A 16,848-nucleotide genomic window follows, 5' to 3' on the forward strand; every position below is an offset into this window, starting at 1 on the left:
CTCCACGAATGCATCCTTCGGAGGCCTGCTATGGAACCCTCTGCAGCAGCCAGACTGTTGCAAAAGCTCCTCGGTTTGCAGCATTCCCTCCTTTCCGGCAGCGCTTTTTTTCCCTCCGTGGCAGGAGGCTCGGCAGCCCGGCCGTGCAGCATGCTGGATCCGGAGGGCAGTGTGGAGCACAAGCCTTCCTCTTCCTTCCCCAAAGTTTTCCTCATCCCTCTAGCCATGCTCCTTGCAATCGCCGCCCTCCTGCTCTTAGCCTTTTCCGCTACGCAGCAGAAAGAGCCTGATTTTTACACTTTCAAAGTTGTCAACATCAGGGGCAAACTAGTGTCTCTGGAGAAATACAGGGGCTCGGTAAGTCCGCACGGTGATGGGCAGTTCTAGCCCAGACTCACTAACCAGCCAGTCCTTGCATGTGTGAAAACCCAGAGGGGGTGGAGAGGTTGCACATTAACTCGGTGCAGGTGGGTTCGGGCTTACGGCTCTTCCTTAACCCATCTGGAGCGCTGCTCGGACCTTCCCTTCCTTGGTACCGCTCCCTGGGTCTCTGCGCTCCTTAAATAAAAACTTTGCAGTCGTAACCTCCCGGTGTGAGCGTGTCCGCGGCTTTTCCTTGCGCTGCCTGTAGACGTGGCAGGCAGGGAATGTCTCTGCCTGCCTTTCGTTCAGCAGCTGGCTGTTAACATTTGAAGCTCAGGAAGCCTGTAGCTTTCTACAACTTAACTTTTGGAGCATATTTCTGCCTTTTAACTGCATGACCGATAGTAAATTATTTTTACCCGAATCCCAGTTCTTTTTAATGTTCTGCGTTAAAAGAAGATGGGATTTCATCAGTGGCTAATGGAGTGGATCAGATTGCATAATTAGTAAAAAAGGAAGAAACGTGATAAAGTAGTTATTTTAGTATCAGTGTGTAGGGAAATGGTAGCAATATCGTGCCATTCCAGTTGTCACTTTTTAGTGCACAAAAGCATGGTGAAGAAAGGTGTGTAGGCACACATAAACTTCTTAAAATACAGGAGTTCTATGCAGATCTTCCCATTTTAAGAACTGTTTCTTTGAATGAATCCTGAATTTATTTTTTTCATTTTTAATTTGGGGTTTTTTTGTGGTTTGACCATCTAGGAAAATTGGTCAGGATCTGTGGAAGAACAGCACACAGGGTGCACCCTGCATAATGCATTAAAGCTTATAAACTCTTATAGTCACATTCACAAATTGCAGGAGCTAAAATCAACATAAAGGTCAGAAGTGCCACCCTTAGCACTCAAGTGATTCATCTGTGATACAGCCAGGATGTTGCCCAGAAAGGCAGGAACCACTTCTCCCTTCATTCATCCTTATTCTCCATCTTTGTGTTTCCACATTCCCCCCTCCTCAGGTGCTTCACTGAGGAGCCTGAGCTCCCACACCACAACAGGTCACTAAAGCATTGTCAGGAGGGTGGAAAGCAGGAAGGCTCACGGGAAGAAATGAACATTTCCCTGAGCTCAGAAGAAAGGGATACAGGTAGACTTGGATGAAATGAGAGGTCTGACTGAATCTTACCTGGCTGAAGTCCTCGTCCCCCTCCATTTGCAATTCAGATGGAACAGAAATGGTCCAGTGCACACTCAAGTATCTACATTGGAAAAAAAATGAAATGCATTTACTATTAAGCAATATTTGCTTTTTTTTAAGGACTTCCTTCCAAAGGCTCCATGGGTAAATCCTGTTACTGGGGCATGTTTTGTCTGCAGGTCTTCTGCAAATGTGTTGAAATAAGCAAACAAAAAAGCTTCTGTACCTCAGGGCCAGAATCCACTTGGGAAGGAGTAAAGGGGGAACTTGAAGGAATTTCTTACAGCCACCTTGAAGAGAGCTGAGTGTGTTCATCCCACCTGGAACAAGCTGTAGAGCCTGCCCTGGTATTCCATGAACATGCCAGGTTAAGGGGGTGTGTCTGTGTCTCCAGTGGTGCTGTGATACCTCCCCATCCTCCAGGAGGGAATGGTATCCTAAGGGAGAGTTCTAGAGCCATCCCTTGGAAAAGGTAACACCATTGGTAACACCATAAAGGAATGGTACTCCTTGATGTCTGCTAAGCCATATGGAATAGTTTATTCCAAAAAAAGTGATAACCAGCTTCTGCACGGAACAAAAAGATGTGAATTTAGGGAGCTTGTTAATGTTGAGGCTTGCTACTGTTGGAGAATACATGTGCACAATTTTAAGGACAATTAAAGCAATAAAACACATCCTTTTCTCTCATTTTGTTGTCAGAGCTCTGTATCAAGGTAGACAAAGGTTAATTAAAAATATTACTTTCTTAAAATAAACACTCTTAATCTGCAGTTAGATAAGTAATGTTCAGATGTAGCTTTGTTATATTTTAAAGCTTTTAAAAATAGCAGATAAATAATATATAAGTACTATGTATGTGCTGCTGATGTTTTAAAGAAAGTGAGTCACTAGTTAGCCCCTGGAACAAGTTTGCTAATTGCTAAGCCTGATTTTAACAGCCATAAGCTTTCTGACAGACATAGAGAAAACATTTTCTTCAATCCTCAACCAATTTAGTTAAATAACTACTTCATCTGTAGTCGAGAAACTAACTGGGAATTGAAAAAATGCAAAAGCTTCAAGAGTATTAAAAAATAAAGGTGCTAATTCTAAAAACACAAGAGCTAAGTAGAAATAATCCGTGCAATTAATGACTTGTAGAATCTTTCTTAATATAAATTATTGTGTAGATATCATTTTCTTTTTAATAGAAAAGTAAGACTGATGGGTATTATTTCACTTTCCATTCAAGTACATGAATGGAAATCACAAAGGACCTCCATACAAATCACAAGTACCCTCCATTATATAGTAAACAAGGCATGTACTAACAATTCTGAAATAACAAAAATAATTTTTTTTTTCTGAAATAGGTGGGCACAGACATAACTTATCTTCCACTTTAATAAAAAAAGGAAATAATAAAAAATGTAGGGGACTCCTTCCTTTTTATGGGGGCATATGAAACTATCTTGGAAGAATGCTAGGATTTGGTATATATGCTACAAAATCGAGTGTGATGTTAATTACATCAACCTGAAAGCAGAGAAAGGGAGGAATATTGCAACTGAAAAAAAGAGTACCAGAAATTAAATAGCTTAAACAGGTGTCTCTTTTACTGTCCTACACGAGAAGGGCTATGAATTTTCCAGGCTGATGTTGACACATCTCCCTGACCAATGGAGAGCAGTGATGTGTGGTTGGAAAAGAATCAAGAGGATTCAAATAAGATTCTGACTCATCTATCTACCTGTCTAATTCATTAAAGCTTATATTCTGTTTTATGATCTCTGTAAGGTGTACTGTAAGAGGCAGTATTCTTACCAGAAGGAGTCAGAATTCCCAAGCATGAGCTGTTCCCTGCTGCCTTCACAGCTGTCTAGATATAATGGTACCTACCCACCACAGCTAAGTACAGTGTGCTGAGGTGTAATTAAGCAGCGTTAGTCCAACGCTTTGGAAGTCTCCAACCAAAAGTACTGTAATAACATAGAAGCATTACACACTGTAACACTGTAAGGTATCATTTTACTATTGAGAGCAACATGAGGCACCTTGCATCACAGCTCTCAGCAATCTGGGAACGTACTATTACTGAATGTGAATAAACACCGGGTATAGCTATTTAATTACCAGATGAAGTATCCATTGATTTATTTTGTTTATATTTTTTTTTCCCCCCCATTAAGTAACTACTCTGAGCTGCTGCAATCTGACACCTGTGGCTGGTTCTTCCATCACTCCAGTGGAGCCAGTTAAGACAGATCTGAAAACCTAAGTCCCTACTATCTCTGCTAAAAAGATTCACACAGGGTTACTTGAAGCTGACAGAGTCATAAATCTATCCAGGGTTCTTTCCCTGAAGGAGATACACTGCAAAAAATATTTCTTGGTTTATTTAAAGTTTACACCAGTGTATGGGTTTTTTTAAGCGAAGGGAAGGATAGTAATAAGAGGTCAGGCACTAGCTGATAACAATTCAGCTTAAATAAAGTGATTTTTGTAAGGTCCACAATGAATCATTTGCACACTAGGTGGTGTACTTCCCTTGCACACTCAGAGCCTGAAGGCAGTCAAGAGGCATATAGAGCTTAGTTTAAATCATTAATGGTCATAAGAAGTCAAAGTACAGCCTCTGTGAGAACAAAAAGAGCAACTGTTATTTATTAAAAATAAAGTATAAAATAAAACCACTAAAATCATCACATAAAATCACTTCTTTTACCAGACACTTGAAAAATAACTTGGTAAAGATTTTTAAATGATCATTTTAAACATTCCTTATGAAATTCTAAGAAATCCTGAAAGTTTTTTTTTATTATATGTGTTAGTTCTGCACTATTAAGTATGGAGTTCAGTAACAGAATGCATTTTTCTAAGGAAAAAGGAGAAGCATAATGTGTCAGCTGTTCTAAGAAATGCTGACTGTCGTTTCCTCCAGTTTTGTGAGAGAATGTTTGGAAGTCTGCACCAGCTGCAGCATGAGCTCTCATGCCTTTCACCACCATGCAGAATAATAATTGGTTTTAAACAGATGTAAATGACAATTGGTTCTTTTGGAGTGAATCCTCTCAGGCCTTCCTGACTTCAAGTAAGTTAAAAATCCTCAGCTGATTTCACTACAAGTTATCTTTCATATCTGTTGCAATTTAAACATAATACCTACAGAACCTTGTGTGCCCTAAAATTCCAACATTGAATTCTTATATTACTATTGTATTTAGGATAAAGTACCAATAGATATGAATACATTAAGGTGAATGAATATTTCTGCATCGTGAGAATGCTTTCTCAAGTTACAAAAAAGCCTCTTAAAAAGCCTCTAGAATTTCATATGAAAGAACTAGATGTAACTTCAACTTTTAGTGGTACAACTCTTTACTTCAGTCACACTAAGCTACAGTTATCACTACACTTGGTAAATACATATTATTTGAAAAGAACTGAACTTCTAATAGTTATTTTTTAAGCCCTATTTGAAATGCTGCCTGTCTGCAACAGTAACACATCATAAAATTGTTAACTCTTCTCTGAAAAAAACCCCCAATTATACACCATAACTTTGGGTGTTTTAGGAGACTGAATTTAAGATTGAATTAAAATGAATTGTAAATTTTGTCTGAATAAATGTGATGCTTTGGAAGTTAGCTAGATGGCTCCAGATCATATTTCATAAGCAAAGGTGGAGCAATTTTATTAATAAATAAAATTGGATCTAAAAGATACCTAAAAGATATCTGAAAGATTCAGGTTTAACTGACTCTCATGAAAATACGAGAATAAACTCAATTTCTGTAGAATGGGTGGCAACTGAGACTTACAAAATTTGTAAGAATAATAAGAACCTTAAGCCTATGAATAAATTCTAGAAGTTATTGAAGGACAAACTATCTTAAAGCCCAAATGAAATCTCTACAAGGCCTTGATAAGCTGTGTCATATGAACTGTGTAAGATGTGTCAGCCTGGGTCATTTCATTTCCCCAACACATTTTTGGCAGGATCTGTTCCACCATGTATTCTCCTTCCACATGGCTCCATTTTCCTGTAGTGGTCATCTGTGTTTGGCATCTTCCTCTCTGCTGGATCTGCACAGGCAGATACAGGCCTGGTGGGAATGTCTGAGTAACACAATGCACACAATGTCAAAAATTATCAGCAACAGGAGTTTAAAGAATACTGAGCAGAGTCCTCTTAAAATCTCTAACTGAGGCAGTGTATCTTCATGCAAAAAAACTGCTGTCATTTTTGTCACCATTACTGTAGAAATGGTGGGAAATTTTACAGTGCTTACTGCATAGACCAACCCAAAATACTGTAATTGCTTCCATGAACTTACAGGTCAAGACATCTTGCACTGGTAAATGGATCAGCCAGTTCTAAATGAATACAAAGTTCTGTACAAGAAAAGATGCTGCAGAACAGATACTTCACAATAAATAAACTACCAAAATTAAATTAATTTTCAAGTTTATTTCTAGTGTCATGAAATTATTGGTATTTCTTAGCTGGATGGTCATTTCTTAAATATGCTTTGAAACTAACCAAAAGGCAGAATGGAGAAAAGTAGATTTTCTGTAAACTGAAAACTAGGATTCCTTAGCTATTTATTGATTTAGCTTTGTGGCTGCCAACTGGGAATACATGAAACAAATATTAAATCTTCCTATTGTAAACAGAACTCGATGTAGCTTCAAACATAAATGTCCAGTCACAGTTCTCTAAAAATTCTCATTTTTTTGAAAATAATCCACATCCCAGCCTGCCTGTTGGAAAACTGACCTGCAGCATGGTTTTTAATCTCCCTTGTTTTTCAGGTGTCCCTGGTTGTCAACGTTGCCAGTGAGTGTGGGTATACAGACAGCCACTACAAGGCCTTGCAGCAGCTACAGAGAGACCTGGGCCCCTACCATTTCAATGTCCTGGCCTTCCCCTGCAATCAGTTTGGGCAGCAAGAACCAGACAGCAACAAAGAAATTGAAAGTTTTGCACGGAAAACTTATGGTGCCTCTTTTCCCATGTTCAGCAAAATTACAGTCAGTGGAGCTGGTGCAATTCCTGCCTTCAAGTACCTAATTGGTGAGTGATTTGGAATTGTTTCCTCTGTGTAGGATTCCTCTGAGACAAGAAAAGGTATCTTATTATTAAATTCACAGAATCATAGAGCAGAATTGTCAAGCTCAAAGAGGTCATGTAGTACATCCTCCCATACAAGGCAGGATTTCTGTCTGTGTCACCCCTGACTGCTTTGTCTAAGCTTCTAAAAAGATCTCCAGGGATGAAGATTCTATGACAACAGATGCCCTGTAACAGCTCCTCTAACAAATATCTGCATGGAATGCAGGTCTTGAAATACTCTCCTGTATGCATACAACACCTGATCTTTCTTTTTCCACTTTGCAGTCTCATAAGTGCTTCTCCTGTGACACAACTGCTGCAGATTGAACTTGGGAGATTCATCTCAACAGCTGTAGGCTAAGTGGAAGCAAAGCACCACCATATTTAATTCAGCAATCAAAAAGTGAAACTAGGCATGAAAAGATGTCCTTGAATACTCCCTTCTTCCTCACCAAGCATTGGAATAGCTCTATTTTACAGTTCCTCCATTTCTAACCTGCATTATAGCTAGACCTGGCACCTGAGGAAGGTTATTAGCAGATAGCTAACAAGATACACTGTGAAGCAGGATATTCTTTGTCAGGGCATTACTTTTTCTCCCAGGGCACTACTTTTCTTGCTAACTGCCAGCTAAATGCTAAACCAAGATGTCAGCCTTTGTCCAATGTGAAGGAAATGTCTTCCAGCAATGATATCTAATAAAGCCTAATATGACAAAGTACCACTTGAGCTGCATTCTGCAAGGACCACATTGCTGCTGCTTCTTTCCATCACCACAGTGTTCTCCAACATGCCACTGAACTGAAAGGGGTGTTGGTGGCATTACTTTTGGCTACCCCAAGCACATCTTCTTCCAGATGTCTGTAATGGATCTTCCAGTTAGCCAAACTTCACTCTCATCCTCTTCACATCCTTCCATTCCCGATTTGCCCAGTGGCATTACTACTGCAGACATCTCACATGAAACTTGCAAAATCTTTGTTTCCCTGCTGGTCCACATGCAAAGGGAGGCATATCTGTGCAGCATAATTACAAGCTAATGAGCAGTGTAGGTCTGGCTGTGTCTTGATGATTACTTTAAAGTACCTTCTGATTCCTGATGAGATTCCAACAGCTGACCAATGCGAAAAGATGCTAATTTGTCTGTAGCATCAGTACTTGAGAGGGTAATCATCAAATTGACATGAACAAATGTTAGGAACTGGGTAATGTGGCCTTCTCTTGTAAGTTTCCTTTTTTCTCTATTCCTTTTCAGTTTGTTTGTTTGTTTTATTTGTTTTTTTCTGTAGAATCTACAGGAGAAGAGCCAACCTGGAACTTCTGGAAGTACCTGGTGGACCCCAATGGGAAAGTAGTAAAGGCCTGGGACTCTACTGTCTCTGTTGAAGAAATAAGACCTCATGTTACAGAACTTGTAAGGAAAATCATCCTGAAGAAGAAAGATGAATTATGACTTTCACAAATTCCAGCATGCCAGTTACATCTTTACTGAGAATTAAAGCTGGAATTTGTCTTTTCACATTCCAGAAGAGAGTAGATGGAGAAGGGAAATGATGACCAATGGAATCTGTATTCGTGATCCTAAGAATGTAGAAAAAAGCAAGTTTTCACAGTCAAAGTATTTTAAATCTTTTCTCCAACTGAAATCAATTTGACCTTTTTTTGGAAAGCAGAACTCATCAGTAATTGTTTCTTCCCCAATTCAAATTAATTGTTTTGCCACTATATGGAGTCAGTGCATGTGCCTGTAGGAAGAAGGCTCAGACTAAAAAGAATTTCCTGACTTGGATCTCACTGACATCTACAATTCTGTTGTCACATTTTGATCTTGAAGTGAATGAAAAAATAAAGAATAAAAAGTGCATGACTGAATTAAGGCATGTGCTAGCAAGAGGGCCAAAACAGATCCCTTCAGACCAAGCAAACTTAGATAGTTACATGTGCTTCTAGTTACCATGACCAAATACATTTCATTTAAGCTGCCTAAAAAGTCATTTAAGAATTGCATAGGCATAAGACATCTGTAAAACTTAAAGAAATGTGAAGACAAGGTCTCTGTAAAAGTTCTCCAAAAGCTTTGAGAAGGATTTCTACATTTTTTTTCACACAGTAAAGATTTTCAGACAATATTTAAATTGCCATTTAAACATCTTTAGGACCAGAACCTAGAGAAATGGCTATTTCTTTCTTCTATTAGAAAGATAGTAATTAGAAGAATTCCTTAGAAGAATTACTCCTGCCTCATACAGTTGATGTTAAACTTAATTTCCAATTTGTAACATCCTGCAAAAACAAACATTGGAGAGTCAACATTTTTCCACTGAAATAATTTTTGACATGTTTATCTCTTGCAAAATATTACATTGTTTAATACCAAATTAATGTTACATGTTTGATGGCTCCTTTTTCAAATGTAGCAATCAGCCTTGGGCCCAGAATTCAGACTACAGAACTTCTTAAACTAAAATAGTTCACTAACAACTACAGCTTCATTGTTCTTTGACAGAAACCCTTTAAAAATCTGGTCAGTAAGAACTCTTTTTATCAGTAAAAACATGATGTACAGGTCCCTGCTTTTAACCCTGAGATGCTTTAAAACAGTAGTCTTGTCCATTTGCAGTACTATTGATGAGTGAAAGCTTTAAAGCTTTTTTTTTTTTCTTTCTTTTTTTTTCCTTTGGCTTCATAATGCCTTTAAAAGCAGCACAAACAATATCTGGCCATACAGTTGTTGGTCCCCAAGTGTACAAATAAGCCTTAACAGACTTTACCATGGTAAGTACTTCTTCCAATGTACCACTGCCATTACAGCACTTCAGTGTCCAGACAGGCTCTAGTTGAAACCAAGGGCAAGTATTATGGCAAGTTCTGTACTGGCTTGCAGAACAAGAGTACTGAAGAACTTCAAATTTTGCAGAATACTGCAAATCTGAAGAATATTGCAAATAGAAGGGTTGATCCTAAAGTACATTGCAATTCCCATGCTTGAACAGCTGCTCTCTCCTAAGGTCTTGGAGTCATTCTGTGGACTGGTCTAAAGAAGGATGAGCTAGAAGTACTCCAGGATATGCACAAAAACTTTGCAGGGCAGATTGTGGATCACTCTAAAGCAATAATTATTAAGGATACCACACAGAAAGGAAAACAATTCCCATCTGATACTGTGCTGGGACAGAAAACCCAGCTACCCCTAGCTACTTTTGTCACTCTATAGGCTGTTTCTCTTTTCTCTGTCTCTTGACCCTAATGCAGTGCCCTGGCACACTGCTAGCAAGTGCTGCAGAACTTAAGCTGCTCTCCTTAGGAAGTATTTTTCTGTTTTCTAACTGAAGCCCAGATCAGCCCAGATCATGCTTTGAAAGACATCTTAAGCCCTCTCTGTTTCACTGTTGGGTGTCCAGCTTCAAACAGAGATCTGGCTTTACATAGAGATCATCTTGCATTCTCTAGTAGACAGGTTCTACAAGTCCAAAGAGATATAATGGCAGTGATCTGTTGGAAAGGGTTCAAACTATGGATAAATATTGCTTGTGCTGCATTTAAAGGCATTACAAAGAGAAAAAGAAAAAAAAAGCAAACAAAACAACAACAACAAAAACCTTTCCCTTGTCAATAGTACTGCAATTGGATGAGTTTAGATTCTTCTAAAAGTATCTCAGGGTTAGGAGCAGAGTACATTGTGTTTTTGTTGAGATAAAAAGAGTTCTTGCTGACAAGATTTTCAAAGGGTTTCTGTCAATGAACAATGAGGCTGTAGTTGCTATTGTTATTATTTTAGTACGAGCTAAGAAGCTCTGCAGTCTGAAGTCTGAGCAAATGTCTGATTGCTATGAATAGCTTAATACTTCTGTTAAAAGGGGACTTCTTACCAGTTTGGCAATTTAAAGGCAACTAAAGTAAGTACTATATATTAAAGCTTTAAAAAAATAACAAATTTGATCAGGCACATGATTTTAAGCACATAACTTCCCTCTCTGAACTTAAGAGAAACATTTTTATGATCAAATTAAATATGTAGCATGTATTCCATCCTTAGTTGCACTGGAATCAGTCTGTGGAACAAATGGTGCTTTAATAAAAGTTAGAGAGTACAAGTAAATATTCTCAGCTGTAGATTAATACATATCTAGTAATGCTGTAAGTACTTCATTACTTCCTGCTCAGAAAAGTTGCAAAGCAAATTGCACTGGGTTGAACTTGTCTGTTGAGACTCCACAGAGGGTGTGCAGACATCAGAAATTACTTTTTTGGTTCATGACTTCCAACGCTGCTTTAATCTAACAGAGATCTTCTCTACAGCAAGTCCCTAGGTCTGTAAAATAGCTTTGAATGGACAGCATAAGACTATTTTCCTTGCAGCTTGTCTATTTTCCAGACAAAAAAAAAAATAGAGTGTATTAACAGATGAGGACATTTCTGCATGGAGTGTGATTATCTTAATCATCTAAAATTTGACCTTTTACAGTTTGCAACATTGAAGGTGTAAACTCTGGGCATGTTGATTTAAACAGTAAACTAAGCACATGATTGTAAGGAGTCATGAGCCCTCTGTGGGCACATTATTTAAATAATTGTAAAGCCTAACTACAATTTTTTTACAATTTTTAAAAAAGTAGACAGGGCACTTTCAGTCTCTCAAAATTCTGCCACATAAAGAATGTAAAATCTCTGTTTTGAAATGGAATATGTTACATCTAAATAGTGCAACTGAATGGAGCCACAGAGAGGGGTTTAAGCCCCCTCTTTTTTTTTGGACAGTGAGAACAAAACCAAGAGCCACCTCTAGTATTTTAGGGATATGCTGGGAACATTTCACTCAAGTTTCTGCTGTGCTTCTGGTCTGAAACCTCAGTAGCAAACCAGACACAATATCTCTCTACTTGATAGTACCCCATCTCTAATTTCAAGCACACCAGCATCTGGTCCAATAAATAACTGACCATAGCCAGTGCTTTCAGAAGACCAGGCATCCCTTTGATTAAGCAAAAAATAAATTATGCTACCCTCAATTATTGGATCAGCCAAATATGTCCTATACACACGTAAATTTGTGCTGCAGAGACCCAAATGAAATTTAACAAGCTTGCCTCTGACTCATTCACAGAAAGAGTTGAGCAAGCAGAGATACCAGGTATTCTCTGTGACATGATTAGCAGAGCCTGGAATAAAACCATCACTGACAAAACACAAGGGAGTTTACAAACCCTTTGATGAATGAGATACTGAAAGCACCAAGAGATCTGAGAACTAATTTTGAAGCATATTAAAGCTCCATAGCAGAGAATTGCACAGAGCAGAAGGAAATAACTGAACTGTCCCTGAACATCCCAGAGAAGTGGCTCTCTGATCTCATCCTACACACCTACCTCATCTACCCAGCCAGCTCACAGTGTTGGAGGTGAAACAACAAAACTCAGCTACATCTTTTATGTCAACCCTGCAGCAACCAGGCACAGGCAGCAGTGGGTGCCTGGTTAGTGATAGTGCCTGACCTTTTCCAGCAGTCTCTACACAGGAGCTGGAGTCAGCTCTGAGTAACTTTCCATTCTTAGCCCAGAGAACCTGATCCAAGCTGTCCATCCACAGGTCTAAGAGATAAGGCATGTGGATTTACCTCAAAGCATTGCATGATACCTGCTCAAAGAAGATCTAAACTAATTCCAGAAAATGAGGACAGTTGAAGAATTGCTGCATTTTAGGTAAGCAGACTTGTATTTGGGAAAGTAAGCAGAGACATAAAAGGTTTTGAGGTGATTCTGCTGATGTAGATGCTTTTCCTCCACTCAAACAGAAGTAACAGCAACCACTGAGTCAGGGACAGATTCTTTCCAAAGCACTGACTGATGGAACAAAGGCAGTAAAAGGAAATAACAGTATTCTAGCATGACAGAAATCATTGAAATACAATTGAGGAACAAACTTCTGTAACATCTAATCTATGATTGCAGTCCTGTGGAACACTTCCCCATCAGACAGAAATTACAGAAATCCTACCTTCAGGGAGATGTTGTTTTACTTTCCTAAGAAGCAGTAAGAAAGCTATTGGTGTATTGTACAAAACAGTAATCTGCCTTCCTTTTTGTCCTCATTTCCTTAAAGGCATTGTTGTTTCATCATAATTAGTGTCAACATTTGAATTATATGATAAACCATTATATTTGTATTTAGCAAGCAAGTAAATCTGATAATGATAAATAAAGAACAGCTGCTGAGGAAAATGTCCACATCTCAGACTCCAGTCATCCTTTAAAAGAGGGCACAATAGTCAAACTATTCTTTTAATCAAAGAGCTTGCTGAATTCCCTCTTTATATTATAAATCAGGTTCTCTAACCTGTAATTCCGAGTCTCACCACTCATTCTGATTAGTCATTATTGCTGTATTCAAAATACTAATTATTTTATTACTGGTACTTTACTGTTCTCTGGAGAGATCACTAACCACCAGAGATATGGAGGGAAATGTCTTCCTGTCATATAAGCATTTTACATTTGAAATCTCTTCCAGATGCAGACCAAATATAAATAAGTTTTCAAGCAAAAGTAACCCCCAAACTATCAGTTTAGTTAAGCTGAAACATTTTGTTTGTATACAACTGACAATAAATGTTTAAAAGCTAATATTTTCAAACTTGAAAATATAAGTAAAACATTAAAAGTTAAAATAATTGAAAACCAAGAAATACAATCTAAGTATCAAATTTTGATGATTTTAAGACTTAAAAACTGATAGTGTGAAAATTGTCAAAACAGGTACTTCTCTGCAAGTTCCAGTTTAGGGAACAGTTTGGTTTAAAAAAAATTGACAGTTCCTAGTAACAAAATATTCTTTTGACAAAGTCTTGCCAGCTCAGGAGGCTGCACAAAGCTATACTGAAGTAAACAGGAATAAAGCATTGAGTAAGACTGCAAGATCAAGACTCTGAACTCTATGAATAATTTAGTCTTATTGAATGCTGGGAGTTGCAGGACACCCATCCTAGTTGTTAACTGTATGCACAGTAAATGTGTTTGTCAGGCCCAAGGCTAAGGAAGTGAAGCAGAAATTCATCAAAAGTTTTAGAAAACCAAAACATTTTAAAGAGATGACTTAAAAGTAATGTAATGTGACTACTTCATGCAATAAAGAGGTAAGCAATATAATATGAATAACTTTACTAGAAAAAAAATTGTAACACATATTGGGGGTTTTTTAGATTTAAGAAGTTAACAGGACACTAGTAGACAGCCAGCTGATTAGGGAGAAACTTTTCTTGAGTTTCAAGTGTGAAGTTTTATTCAATGAAAAGGTATCATTGCATGTGCAGATGGGAAGGTCAGGGTGAAGAATTTCAATACCAGAGAAGATCACAGAGCAGAGGCATTCTTTTGTTATCATTTACTAATAAAAATCAGTATTACTGTGAGTATGGCAAGTGGATGGAATAATTTGTCATCTAACAGGAAATTGCTTTGCCCTGTGACTACTTACCTGGTCTCATTTATTTCTCTGCCAATTCTGACAATTTAAAATGTTCATTGCATTTCAAGCCTTTTCTCTCTAACCACTTCTTTTGATTCTTTTCCTGCTGCCTCTGACACAACTTAAGTTGAAAGCCTCTCTAAGAAGTATCACCATACCTATTAAAATGTATTCTTAAAACATCTGTTATTAGGTCAGAACACAAAACATGAAAGTAGGAAAAGGGGTTCATTGGAAGGTCTTATAGCCTGAAGCCACTTCTACTTTCTCTTCTGGTTTAGTTCAGTGTTGATTTTCTTCCTTTCACTACTAGGACAACAGAGGATTAAAAAAAAGATATTTAGGATCTTCTCTTGGCAGTGTTTTGAAGGGCAATCCCATCTTCCTACAGGATGGAATAGTATCATTCCAGTTTAGTTCCAGGAGGAGTGGTAATCAGATTTTAGCACAATGGACTACTCTTACTTGATAGCATCATTCTGACTTGGCTCTCAAACAATGCTTTTGTGCCATGAACCTCAGGAGATGAGCTTCACCTTCCTCTTCTGTTTCTGCTAGAAAGAAAGCATTCCACTGATGTAGATGAAAATCAGTTGGCAGGGATCAAGGTTAAACATTTTCTCATGAGTCTGTCCTAAGATGTTCCTCCTTCAATTCTGTACCAGACACACAAGCTCTGTAACTGCTACAGCTAATGCTAACAGCATCAATCAACAAAAATTACCTGAGTTTACTGTGAATTCCAGTCTTACAGGGAACACCTGGCTTTGTTTATTTCATACCTTCCAAAACATAATTTCTAAGCACTTTAATCTTTACTATAAATCCCCATAGAGAATCCTTGTTCAAAATAATTTCTGCTAGGCTGAAATGCACATGTAGTGTCTTGAAAACATGCAACCCCATCTAAGCACTGGTTATTATTAATAGCCTAAATCTGTTTAATGTTATGAAGCATCCCATCAAATCATAGGCTATGATAGATGTTCCTAACAAGAATAATACATTTTATCTTTCCTTTGGATTATCAGCTTATGTTGGACAACTGCTGACACGAAAATGGATTTGAAACTGAATAAGGCTTTCTAAGTTCAGTGAAAGGCAGAAGGGCTGTGGAAACTGATAGTCTTTACAGAATCCCCAAATCAGGTAAAGTTCCAAAGGTGTAAAAAAACCTTACTTTCAGCATCAGAAAAGAGGCATAAAATGAGCTTTTTCATCTAGAAAATAAAACTGAAACTCTGGCAAGAAAACAACTGCTAAGAAAGGCATGGCATTACTTGTGACTAACACTATAATACCAGGAATGAAAAGTCCAAATATCCATCTTACTGTTAATATGTTTAATACATGAACCAAGAAAGAATACACTATTTGACTTCTTCCCCAGCAAATTTAGAGCACTGCCATCAATAATGGGTTTGAACTGACACTTGCATTATGATTCTGATTGCTTATTGAATGTTGCACTAACTTGGCTTTTTAAAAAAATGAGAACACTTTAAAAATGCATTTTTAAATGCAGAGGGAGAATACATTCCAGATGTCAGCCACGTGAGAGACAGAAAAGTCCCCTTTCCAGGGTTAGAAATAATGTTTTTCAAGTTAATAAAATGTTGTAGGAGTTTGAAGCAACACTTTGAAGTTTTCTGTAATTTTCTGCTGAAGAATTTAATGCACTTCACAATAATAAGTATGTCTTCTAAGCTTTCTTACCAGAATAACTTTTGAGACATACATTAGACACCTGCCTTTGGAGTCAGGTGTGAAAGACAGGCATGTAATAAAATATTGGATCTGCAAAATAGTTGTAGAACTGATTCTGAAAAGTTCAAACAACTTACATGTTTTACAAGTGCTATCTCTGGCTGATATCTTGCTTAAATGGTCTGAAACAATAGGCCCATTGTTTTCAACTTCCTTGCAGTTGAGTAACTCAGTTTCAGAATTATCCCCATAATCATCCCCTACATTCAGAAATTACATACTTACAAGAGTCTTTAAAAATTTGTTTCCTCCTCTTAAAGCAGAAATTGCACGACAACATTTAACATTATCTCTAAAAATAATTGTATTTTACCACCAGGGTAAGTAAAAGCAAAGTTAAATGATGGAGCCAGTGTCATATTGTAAATGTTTGGTTAGTGAGGAGCATGGCATTTTTGTGCCTGAAGTTCAGTTGAGTGAAAAGAATTTCCCCTCTGACATATTTTTAAGGTCCAACTCACTAGCTCTTTCTGGAAGAAGAGGTCTGTGTTTTGTAATTGGAATAGGAAAACAAGTTTATGTGGTTTTCTTCTGATATAAAAGACTATGCACATGATCCATTGGCCTATGAAGAATGTCCCACTCCCACTTCAATTCCTGTTCCTCAATGTCTCATCAAAAGAGAAGGTTTGTTATTTCAGTCCTCCAGCAATCACATAGTTAATTCAGTCACTCAGATAGGTAACTCAAAGTTCAGTTCTAAAGTTTCATTTAAATAATTCCAAATAACTGGAACAACAGAGCAGTTTGTCATCCAGCAATCATGGTAATCCAGGACTTATTACGTAGAAGGGTTGTACCAGAGGATCCTTGAAGTCCCTTCCAACTTGACATTCTATGATCTGATTAAATCTGATTTTATCTGAACAGCACAGGTCATGAAATTACAGCTTCCATTAAATCTCACAGTAATCTAACCCTTTTCTTTGTTAATGTTCAATAATCACTGATTCCCCATG

At 37.8% G+C, this 16,848-nt stretch overlaps 1 protein-coding gene across 1 annotated transcript; it reads left to right on the forward strand.

Moving 5' to 3' along the window:
• On the forward strand, positions 1-8,440 carry GPX7 (glutathione peroxidase 7). Its single transcript, XM_008502473.2, has 3 exons — positions 1-357; positions 6,361-6,622; positions 7,951-8,440. Exons 1-3 carry the CDS (start codon positions 31-33, stop codon positions 8,112-8,114), a joined length of 753 nt encoding a protein of 250 aa, XP_008500695.2. The 5' UTR covers positions 1-30; the 3' UTR covers positions 8,115-8,440.
• Positions 8,441-16,848: the final 8,408 nt, after the last annotated feature.

Source organism: Calypte anna, chromosome 8 (genome assembly GCF_003957555.1).
Source record: "Calypte anna isolate BGI_N300 chromosome 8, bCalAnn1_v1.p, whole genome shotgun sequence".
Classification (NCBI taxonomy): domain Eukaryota; kingdom Metazoa; phylum Chordata; class Aves; order Apodiformes; family Trochilidae; genus Calypte; species Calypte anna.